This window comes from Phytophthora cinnamomi, assembly GCF_018691715.1.
Source record: "Phytophthora cinnamomi strain GKB4 chromosome Unknown Contig85, whole genome shotgun sequence".
Classification (NCBI taxonomy): domain Eukaryota; phylum Oomycota; class Peronosporomycetes; order Peronosporales; family Peronosporaceae; genus Phytophthora; species Phytophthora cinnamomi.
Window position 1 is genome coordinate 304,107 of NW_027151018.1, and position 11,502 is coordinate 315,608.

Here is an 11,502-nt window from a genome sequence, read left to right on the forward strand (position 1 = left end):
GGTTGTGATGATGATAATGGATGGGCTTGGCAAGGTGATCCAGTTTTCCAGTGCTAGGACGGATTTGCCTTTAGCATTGTCGGATTCGGTGCTGGTATCTGCTTGGCTTGATCTCAAAAGCTATGTAGACAGACACGAAGACGATGGGTTGCTCATGATGCAACAGTATGTGAAGAATTGCCAAAGTCTGGGGAGGCAAGGTTCGCTGGAAACCCTTCTGGGTAACTTCGAAGAAGAAATGTTATCGTTCCGGGGGAAAGACACGAGTGGAGCTCCCCCTCGTTCTGATGAGAGTTGGGCGATATTTGCCGAGGTTGGTGAAGTGCTTGCAGACTGGATCGGAAGCTCGACATTGTTGAACTCTAACGAAGCCAAGAGAATGAGATCAATGTTTCACGAACTCAAGAAATTCGACGCTGAATACCCAGATCGAGTCCCTCCGTATCTGTTCCAGTAAGTAGTTGCGTAAGGAGGATTGGTAACCTGTGCGTGAAGTCGCTCTAAGTTGTTAATCATTGTGCAGGAATGCAAGATTGCAAGACAAGTTGTGCAGATCGCAGCGGAAGTGTCACACAAACCGATACGTAGACCCGAAGCTTGAGGGCGCAGTGGCGGGCGCCCGTCGAACACTTGAGAGGAAGATTGGAAATTGAAAAGTGATTGATTGAATCGTTAGTTTGGCGTCGGCTCATTGCCGCCGCACAACCAGTAGTTCTTGGCGACCTGGACACGCAAACAAGTATCCAGGTCCCATCCTAAAGTCTATCAATCTCAGATCCTAATTCTATCCTGATCTACCAATGAGAATCTACTAATCCAAAACGTAGCTTGATCCAAATATGCGACTCGCGTCCCATAATCAAAAGTTCGGCTCGAAAACTTGATTCTTGCACATCTCAAGGATTTTTAGCCAATGAGGTCGCATGAAACTCCATGTTTATGCGTCCCATAATCATGATTATTCTTGATATTGACCAGTAGGATAGCATGTAACGAATATAAACCATGCAATGTTTTATTACGCTGTACAGCGTAAACAGAAAGGTATGCATTAGCAATTGACGTGGGAGTCCTCAGCCATCTCATTGGCAGACGGACGTCCACGTCACATGACCTCCCTTCCAAGAAGACCCCGCTATTTCGAAGCTGGCTTTCTCTTCTTCGTTTACCAGTACTTGTCAATGAGACCTGGAATCTGATTCAGGTTCTCTACTGGTTCCCACGTTGCTTCTTCGCGTGATTCACCAAGCCACCAAATCCGGTATTGGAGTTTCTTCTTCTTGTTACGATGACCAATGACTTCGCGCACAAGTTGACCTTCCGTACCGTCCTTCAAAATCACTTTGTTCACACTTTGGCTCCGTGATTCATCACTGCGATACGGCTTGAGCAATGAGGTGTGAAATACGGGATGCAACTTGAGACCCTTCGATAACTTCAGCTCGTATGAGTCACGATGAATTTGTTTCACGACCGGGTAAGGTCCAATAAACCGCGGTGCGAGCTTCTTTGACTGTGCGAAGCCTTTATGACGAATGTCCAAGTTTCGTCCATCTAGGAGTACCATATCTCCAGGTTTGAAGTCTTGAGCAAGCCTGTTCTTGTCGTAGTAAGACTTCATACGAGTTTGGGCTTCACTCATTGCATCTTGTGCCATCTTCAAAATTGCATCTTGCTTGAGCAGAAATTCTTGCGCCGAGTTGTGCAACTGTTCAAATTCCGGGTCCCTAGCCATATCATCTGGCATATAGGGCACATAACCCAGATCAGCCTCAAACGGTGACATACCGATTGAGGAATGAACACGTCTATTGTACGCGAATTCAGCGATATGCAAATATTCATCCCAGTTATTTTGGAATGGGTTCACAACACCCCGAAGATAGTCTTCAATAAACCGATTAGCACGTTCGGTCTGACCATCAGTCTGTGGGCGAAAGGCAGACGACAAATTGTGGGTCGTCTCCAAAGTCTTGATCACTTCTTGCCAGAACTTGGACGTAAATTTGGAGTCTCTGTCTGAAATGATCGATTTCGGCACGCCATGGTCTTTCACATAATTGACCATGAATAGCGCAGCAGTCTCTTCTGCTGTCGCATTCGTATTGGTTGCGATGAACTTCGCACGCTTCGTCAACCGGTCCACAATAACCATAATGGCATCTTTTCCGGTTTCCGTGCTCGGCAGTGCAATCATAAAGTCCATCGACACATCAACCCATCTACCTCCTGGAATCTCCAAAGGCTGTAGTAGTCCGGGCGGCTTCGTTTGGCGTGCCTTATTCCGCTGACAACGTTCACACGTGTTGACATAGCGTTGAATGTATTTCGACATCTTGGGCCAGTAATACTTTTCTGGACACCCAAGTATGTCTTAAAGTATCCGGGGTGACCTGCCGTGACCACATCGTGGTTTTCACAAATAACACGGTTCTTCAGATCTTCATTATCCGGAATTACCAGTCGAGCATTTTCATCATCTCTCGTTTGGTAAAATAACAATCCATTCTTCACAGAGTAGCGTGGTACCTCTTTACCACTAGAAATACTCTGCAGCAACTCCTGAACTCTCCGGTCGGTAGAGTACAGTTGTTTGGCCGAGTGCGTCACAGTCGCACTTGGCGTTTGAATGCTAGTAACAATTTCACGGTTTCGAGCAGCTTCGATGAGCTCACTGAGACTAACCTGAGCGGCTTTATGCTCAAAAAGTGGGTTTCGGGACATTGCATCCGACACTTGGTTACTTTCTCCTGGAATCCACTTGAACTGCGGTTGGAATTCAGCTAGCTCGTTAAACCAGCGCGCAGCACGACGATTGGTTGTCTTTTGCGTCAATATAGTCTCGATGCTCTTGTGGTCTGTCTCCACGGTAAATGGGCGATCGAGAAGGTAAACTCTCCACACACGAAGGGCATGCATGATAGCCAGTAACTCCTGCTCACGAACAGGGTAGTTAAGTTCCGCTGGTTTCATTTTGCGTCCTGTGTATGCAATCGGATGCTCCAACCCTCCCTCGTTTTGAAACAAGACTCCCCCTATGGCAAAATTCGAGGCATCCATACGAATACCGAACGGTTTGTCGAAATCAGGAAGTTGTAGTACAGGAGGGGTGGAGAGACGGCGTTTGAGTTCATGGAAGCATTCCAACTGATGCTCAGACAAGTGTAACGTTTCCTTTGGGCGTAAACCCTTAGTACTTTCGTGCAGTGGGCCTGCAAATTGTGCGAAGTCGGCGCAAAAACGCGAGACGTAGACCGCCGTACCTAAGAAGCTTTCCATTTGTTTCTTGGTACGTGGAATCGGCCAGTCACTGATTACGCGCACTTTGTCAGGGTCCATTCGAACACCATGACGACCCACAAAGTCACCGAGACAGGGGATTTCTTCGACGCAGAACTGACACTTCGACAATTTTACGTACAATTGCTGTTCTTGACACCGTTGAAGCACTCTGTCCAACGCGTCGACATGCACCTGCACGTCCTTGTCTTGCGTAAAAACGTAGATGTCGTCAAAATAGATGCGCATCACATCGCGCAAGTCACTGAACACTCGCTGTAACAGCCTGTTAAATGTGCCCGGACTACCGCGCAAACCCATCGGGGTTACAAGATACTCAAACAGCCCATCGGGCGTCGAAAAAGCAGTAAATGGAATATCAGCTTCACGAAGTTTAACCTGATAGTATCCCCACAAGAGGTCCATGCAGGAGAACCAGTAACTACCGCCCATCGCATCAAATGTGTCCTCCTTTCTCGGCATCGGTATCGCTGGCAAAATGGTGGCACTATTGAGTTGACGATAATCGTGCACAATGCGCCAACCCACGGGCTTCTTGACGCAGAACGTCGGAGCGCTGAATGCAGAGGTGCTAGGTCGAATAATACCTGCCTGCGCCATCTCTTTCGTCCAATCCTGGATCACCGTTCGCTGCTCCGGGCTTTGGCGCCATTGTTTCACCGAAATCGGTTGTGTTCCCGGCTGAAGTTGAATTTCGTGTTCAATCCCTTCGCGGACAGGGGGTGTGGTACTTGGCAGCTCTGTGTGAAACACAGTATCGCGATACTTGAGCAAGACTTCATATGCGGGGTTGTTCACCAGTGCCTCCCATCCTTGTTGTTTAAAACGCTCAGCCTTTTCTGAGTCGTGTGGATTGACAACAAACACAACTTCGATATCCTTCTTTTTGCGGAGTTCCTTCAGAAATTGCTTCGTTGTGATCAGTTTCGTTTCACCGAACGCACCCTTGTGACCATGCCGACGGTAGTAATGGAAGATTTCGCGGTTCTGGTTTGCGTTCTTGAAACGACGGCCTCCGATCATACGCGTTCGAGGTCTGTTAGGTACCACCAATTGAAGAGCCTGGGGTTCCGCAGTCCTTGTACGCGGGCGCAATAGTAAACGTTCCCAATCGATGTCCGGGTTATTCTCCCGAAGCCACTTCATTCCGAGGAGCACATCCTTATCCTCCGGGACAGGCATGACCGTAAACGTTTCACACGTCACCGGGAAATCCGGAATCTGCAACATCATTTCGACGGTACGTCTTGGTCTTTGCACTGTTTGGTTGTATCCTAGACGAACTGTCATCATGTCGTCAGGATGCTCCTTGATGTCCAGCTGAAGTCGTACAGCTAGATCTTCAGTGACACCGTTGAGGCTGCTTCCATTGTCGACGAATATTGAGACGTCAGTCGCTGCCTCCCTCCTGATTGTAGGCTAAAGCTTTCACTTCCAAAATGGCGTAGAATGATCCGCCAACATAGTGATTGCTTTCCTTGGTGGACTTGCATTGCGGCTTGATATGACCGACTTGTCCACAATTATGACAAGTGGCTGACTTTCGCCAATCCTCTTTTGGTCCACTCTTCGGTGACAGCTTTCGCTCCAGCGGCTTGCTTGTATTGTTAGCCGCTGGTTTCACAGATGATGCCGCTTTCGAAGAAGGCTGGTGATTCGCCGTGGTCTTTGCCGAGAGTCCTCCATAGTGAGCAAACTCGAAATTCGTTGCAATCTCAATTACTTCATGCAAGAATCTTGGACTGAGCTCCTTCACCTTTTTCGCTGTCTCCGGCCGAAGTCCGTTCTGAAAGTAGAACCGCTTCTCCATCTCCGAAATCTCCAACTCGGATTGAGACATCAGATCCTGAAACGATGACACATATTCATGGATGGTCCCGTGTTGTTTCAGCTGAAACAATCGCTCACGTAGATTGTATTCAAAGTCTTTGGGACGAAAGCGTTCACGTAGCTTCGCCTTAAACAATTGCCATGTTTTGGGAGTCCTGCCGCTTCACAATCTGACGAAAAAGCGCGATACCAGTTTAGCACAGATTTACCTAAACTGCTGGATATCATGGTCACAAAATCGGACGTATCGGCCTCCATCAATCCGCGCTTGTTAGCGTAATATTCCTCCATGGCAAAGATCCATAGTTCCAAATCTTCACCGAACTTCCCTTCATACATGGGAGGATCCTTCTTCCGTCTTTCACCTTGTGATGCGAGCAAGTGTTCAAAACGGTTATTGGCTTGCTGCATTTGCATCTGAAATTGCGTTTGCATCTGCGTCTGATACATTTGCTGTTGTTGCGTTAACCAGATCATTAACTGTTGCATTGACATTGCGTCAGGTGCAACGTTTGCCGTTCCGGCGGGTGGGACTTCATGGTGAGCTTCCTGCGGCGTTGCCGCCTCCGTTTGAGCCGTCCGTGGCACTTGGCGTTGCCGCGGGTTAGGCGATTCACTCTCAGCTGCCCTACTCCTTGTCATAGTCATTAGGGGTAGGACAGATGGACTTTTCGGTGAGTGATCCGTAAAATACGGCGAAATAAAACGGAAAAGGAATTAAAAGCTCTAAAAGTGTTTTACAACTTAGTGTTGCTGCGGTTTCTGGCGAATAAGGCTGTTAAGCTTCGCAGCAAGGTTGTCTTGGCACTCCAAAAGGTTCAGAAACGCCAGGTTAAGTTGGCGATCAACCTGTGCCTCGATGCTCTCGTCCTTGATCCAGAAAGTCTCTTTGCGAAACTTGCCCAAAACCCGCTTAGCCGTTTTGACCTGGCGGAGGAGATCCACTTGAAGTTTAGCGAAACTCTCCGCCTCGGCTGGCGAGAAGAAAAGACTGGTGTCAATCGCCGTAACAGGTGGAGGAGCAGGAGTGGACGTCGATGATACTTTGACGTCACTCGCTTTCTGATGCTTCCTCTTACTGCTTTGGTTGTGACCCTTCTTGTAGCGGGCCATAGACCGACTCCAAAGATCGAAAAAGAGGCAAGGGACTACCACCGGGTAACCAAGGACTGTTATACTTCTACAAAGTTCCGCTTTCGCAGACACAATGCAGGCGCCCTGGTGCTAAACCGGCTTCTAGTGAAAGCCCAGCACACAGCGAAGGTTAGGTACAATCCGATCTAGGCGGAGGCAAAGCCCCTACGTGGTATTTCCACCGGCCACACGGAGTGATAATGTACCCACTTCTTCGAAGTGTGCTCCTCAAAAGCTGCACGTTCGCAACCTAGAGCTTCCCCACGATGTGGCTGGCTCCAATAGTCACAGGTAAAACTCGCTTCCCACGATGTGGCCACGAGTAAACCTTTCTTGAACTTGAACCGAAGCTTGACACGGCAAGTGCTACTATGTCACACAAACCGATACGAAGACCCGAAGCTTGAGGGCGCAGTGGCGGGCGCCCGTCGAACACTTGAGAGGAAGATTGGAAATTGAAAAGTGATTGATTGAATCGTTAGTTTGGCGTCGGCTCATTGCCGCCGCACAACCAGTAGTTCTTGGCGACCTGGACACGCAAACAAGTATCCAGGTCCCATCCTAAAGTCTATCAATCTCAGATCCTAATTCTATCCTGATCTACCAATGAGAATCTACTAATCCAAAACGTAGCTTGATCCAAATATGCGACTCGCGTCCCATAATCAAAAGTTCGGCTCGAAAACTTGATTCTTGCACATCTCAAGGATTTTTAGCCAATGAGGTCGCATGAAACTCCATGTTTATGCGTCCCATAATCATGATTATTCTTGATATTGACCAGTAGGATAGCATGTAACGAATATAAACCATGCAATGTTTTATTACGCTGTACAGCGTAAACAGAAAGGTATGCATTAGCAATTGACGTGGGAGTCCTCTGCCATCTCATTGGCAGACGGACGTCCACGTCACAGGAAGTATGCTGAGGAAATTAAATTGATGAGCAAACATCAGCAGTGGTAGTGGTAGCTACCGTAACGCGCGATATTTTGATAGTTATTTTATTCTTCGAATACTCGAGCTTTACAGTAGAAAATCGTTCATTAACTTCGGAGCAGTCCACACCTGTGCATGTACTTATAGTAAGTACTCAATCATGTAGCCACACTGTAATATCCTCGTCACGACTGACGCGTTGCATTGAAGCCTGTCGGCACCAATCATTAAATCGATAGTCCCACGTAGGGACTTGGAAGCTGCAGCCGGCAAACCGGTCAGGGCAGTTGGCAAATAACCACTGACAGAGTTCTCGACTGGTACGTTTGAAGATGGTGTTGGCATCAAATGTTGGGACTTCTACTCCTCTCGAGTGCAAGAACCTCACAGTATCGAATCGCCCATGCAGAATCGCCTTGACCATAGCGAGGTGAGGATCAGCTTCTGTTCGATTCTCGTACAACCATACTACCGCTTCTAGGTTTCCGGACACAGCCACCTTAGACAGAGTAGAGGGGTCACACCCTTCATCTCGATTAGCGTGCAGCCACTTCACCACACTCAGGTGGCCCCTGGCAGCAGCAGTAGTCATGGCTTCAGCCGTGCAACCTTCTTCTCGATTTGAATCAAGCCACTGTACAACTTCTAAATGACCATGGCTGGCAGCAAAATCCATAGCCCACGTAGTGCATCCTTCTTGTCTATTCGTGTGCAGCCATTTAACGACGTCAAGATGTCCAGCCTTCGCAGCGGCATCCATCGCAATTGTTGTACACCCTTCATGGCGGTGAGAATGTAACCACTTCACGATTTCTAGATGACCGTTGCGAACGGCGCCATCCATTGCTTTGCACGTGCATCCCTCGCTCCGATGCTCATGCAGCCATTGGACGACTTCTAGGAACCCGTTTTCGGCTGCCATATCCATAGCAAGCTCTGTGCATCCTTCCGTTCGATGTATGTGGAGCCACTGCACGACATCCAGATGACCGTGACCAGCAGCCCACGACATCGCCTTCGAGGTACAACCTTCATCACGGTTAGCGTGAAGCCACTTTACTACATCAAGATGCCCGTTTTTAGCGGCGCAATCCATTGTCCAAGCATCGCCTCGTCCACAATTCATATCATGGAGCCATTGCACGGCGCCAAGATGCCCGTTTTTGGCTGCACTCGTCATGGCCCCCGACGTCAATGGAATACGCACCTCGTCGTGAAGCCATTTCACAACACCGAGGTGTCCATTTCCAGCTGCTGCCACGAGCGTTGACGGTCGCGGCTCTCCTAGACCTTGGGAGAACGCATACTTCAAGAACGACAGCGTCCCACTAGCAGCAGCTCCATCGCACTTGATCCGACGCTCCACAAGATCGCAGTTCACAAGGATCCACCGCGCAGTGTCCCAGTGGCCTTCATTCTGGGCAATCACCAACGCGTCCTCAGCGCGCGCACCACACTCAGTGCACAACCAACGAACGGCCGCGAGATTCCCCGTCTTGGCCGCCGACCGCGTCACCAGCTTCAAACACTCCGGACGAGGTGGCGAGTGTTCTCGGAGCCACTGCACCACCTCCTCATGGCCGTAGTCCAGCGCCCCGCACATCTCAATGCTATTCCAGTAGATCCGATCGTGATGGAACTTGTCCAGCCACTCGAGCACTTCCAAGTGCCCGTTCGCCGCCGCCGCGTACACCGCAGCACCCAACTGCTCGCCGGGCAGATACACCTCCATCAGCCACTGAAGCGCCGGGAGATCCGCTCTACCTGCAACAAACCAGGACGTGGCGTTCAGCATCCAGCGGCGGTAGAACGGGTCCATCGTCTCGGCCGGCTGCCTCGCGGCGATGTACTGCATCAGCCTCAAACTGCCCGTCCGCTTGTAGCTCCGCGCCAGTGTCCATCTCGACGAAAACGAGTCCAGAAAAGCGTCTACAAGCCTCGCTACGTGCGGGAGGTCGTCGTCACCCACGCAGAACCGAGTCACCAACCGCACAGCGGTGAGCAGCGGCACGTCGACGTCGACACCTGCGGCGCCCATATTAGAACTGGTCTGATTGAATCAGACCAGTTCTAAAAATAGTCCGGGCTAATCAGACTGATTGGCCTGGACTATTTTTCCAGCCAATGAGCACCCAGCAGCTCTGTTAGCGCACGTCACATATTCTGCGACTTGCTACATCCATGCTGGGCACGCCGGGCATCGCGTCGAGCGCCGTGGGCAGCGGCCTGGGCGCCGCCGGAGGAGGAGGAGGCACCGCTGCTGGCGGCGGCTGGAAGGAGCATCTGCTGGACGAGGTACCGGTGGCCGCGGAGGACGTGGGCGACGCCGTCACGTGCCTGCTGCACACGATCCTGTTCACGCGGGCGCCGGGGCCCGTGCGGCCGAGCGAGGCCACGTGCCAGGCCTTCCCCAACATCACGTACGCGCTGTGCGCCGTGGGGGACGTGAGCCGCAAGGTGGACCAGGCGGTGCGCGGCTTCGAGGAGGCGCTGGCGCTGCTGGGCGGCAGTGCGGCGGCCAGCAGCTACCTGCTGGGGGGCGGCAGCAGCGTCATGACGCCCTACGGCCAGCCGTCCGTGCACTCGGTGGGCGGCGTCGGCGGCAGCAGCAGCGGCGTGCGCGGCGCCAACAGCGGCTACATCGTGGTCACGTTCTTCGAGCGGAAGGTGAAGAAGGCGCTGTTCGGCCTCATGTCGAACGAGGAGAAGGCGGTGTTCGAGAAGTGGATCCTGCCCGTCACGGTCACATCGTCGCCCGCCGCGTCGCAAGGTGCGAGGAGCTGTCTCTCTCTCGTCTGCGAGTGCTTGTTGCTAACGAACTCTTGTTGTGATGTGTCGCCTTGCAGAGGAGAGGGAGCTGTGTGCGGGGGAGACGGAGGCGACGCTGCAGAACGCGCTGCTGCACATTGTGACGGCGGTGCAGAGCATCGAGCACATCCCGACCGCCATGTACGACTTCGAGATCACGACGTTCAATAGTCTGGAGGAGGCACAGGTCGGGAGCAGCTACGGCGGCGGACTGGGCAGCCCCAGTGTGCGGCTCATGCCGTAGCTGCCTGTCGCAACGTAGAAGCCGGGTGAAAACTGTCTTAACACAAGTACATGTATTTATCTCGTCACAAGGCTTAAAGAGAACGAGAAACTGAGCTCTGAAGTGCTTCTAGTACCAAGCTGATCATACATGTTTACTGCATTCGCTCATGGAAAACTAAATCTTCAAAACCTCGTGCGAAAATCTACTACAAAAATCGCTGTGAAGATTGCTACAACTTTTTCACTGTAGCTGAAGAGCCTGCTTGGATGTAAATTCCTCGTGCATACGCTCTCTCTGTCACTTGGCTCGGCATTTCCCCAATAAGGTGATCATGATGTCATGCGCCGATAGTGCAACACGAGCGGCTCTTTCGGTCCATTCCTGTAAGTTCCAGGTACAAAGGTACAATTCGCTCTGCGTTGTAAAACCAGAAGAGATTTCAGTTTGAATTTGGGCCATGCAGTACTATTCCATTGTTCTGCTGAACTAACTGCTTCGTATCGTCCTTCAGCTGTGTTGCTCCGAAGGTGTCGAACGATCTGGAGCCAGTGACTTCAGATCAGGCGTATCAATGGCAGGGCCAATAACTACCGCATGCGAGACGGTAGTCCAGGTCAAGCTGTCGGTTGCCATTTCGCGCTTGAAAGTGAGCGCTCGCTGAGCTGTCTCCTGCTCCTTCGTCGTCGGCTTGGCCTGTGCGGGCTTCGGTTTGGTCATGGCGCCTTTGGCAGTCTTGGACTATCCTGGTGCAGTGCGTTGAAGAACTCCAAACTCGAAGTGGCTGGGTCCACAGGATACCTTCTTGCGGTCCGCAAGAAGTGCCGTAGCTCCCGTGTTGTGAACCGGTAATGCGAGGAATAGAGCAAATCGGAAACTGAGAATTGAGAGAGTTAGCTGCGTTCCGTGATCCTAACGCTGACTACCGGTAGCTGCAAGCACGCACTAGGGAGCTCCTAGGGCTGCCTCCTTGACTGGGTTGGCACCCAAAGTTGGGTGTACGTCCGAGCAGGGTATCAGCTGGCTCCAGCTAGTTGCATAGGGATGAATACATGTAGTTTCTGACCATCGCCTGTCGGGATACGAGTCGTATCATACGACAAGAAGGGAATAAGCGTCATTCGTTTGATTTGGCCAGACAGGCCAACAATTTGAGGATGCAGTGGTCCTTCGTAGATCTGTGGAAGCTCCTTACGAGGTCCACCCGGGACCAATGTCTTCGTAGCGGACCGCTACGAAGAGTCTTCGCAACTAACGGAAGTATGACG

The 11,502-nt window shown here is 51.1% G+C and overlaps 2 protein-coding genes across 2 annotated transcripts; one reads left to right on the forward strand and one right to left on the reverse strand.

The window, feature by feature from the left end:
• Window positions 1-7,739: 7,739 nt before the first annotated feature.
• On the reverse strand, window positions 7,740-9,241 carry IUM83_19127 (Extracellular signal-regulated kinase 1; the record flags this gene model as incomplete). The annotated part of the gene is made up of 2 exons (XM_067944160.1): window positions 7,740-7,775; window positions 8,411-9,241. The coding sequence occupies 2 exons, from the start codon at window positions 9,239-9,241 to the stop codon at window positions 7,740-7,742; spliced, it is 867 nt and encodes a 288-aa protein (XP_067784795.1).
• A 143-nt stretch (window positions 9,242-9,384) lies between these two features.
• Window positions 9,385-10,255, forward strand: IUM83_19128 (DNA-binding HORMA; the record flags this gene model as incomplete). Its single annotated transcript, XM_067944161.1, has 2 exons — window positions 9,385-9,973; window positions 10,050-10,255. The coding sequence occupies 2 exons, from the start codon at window positions 9,385-9,387 to the stop codon at window positions 10,253-10,255; spliced, it is 795 nt and encodes a 264-aa protein (XP_067784804.1).
• Window positions 10,256-11,502: the final 1,247 nt, after the last annotated feature.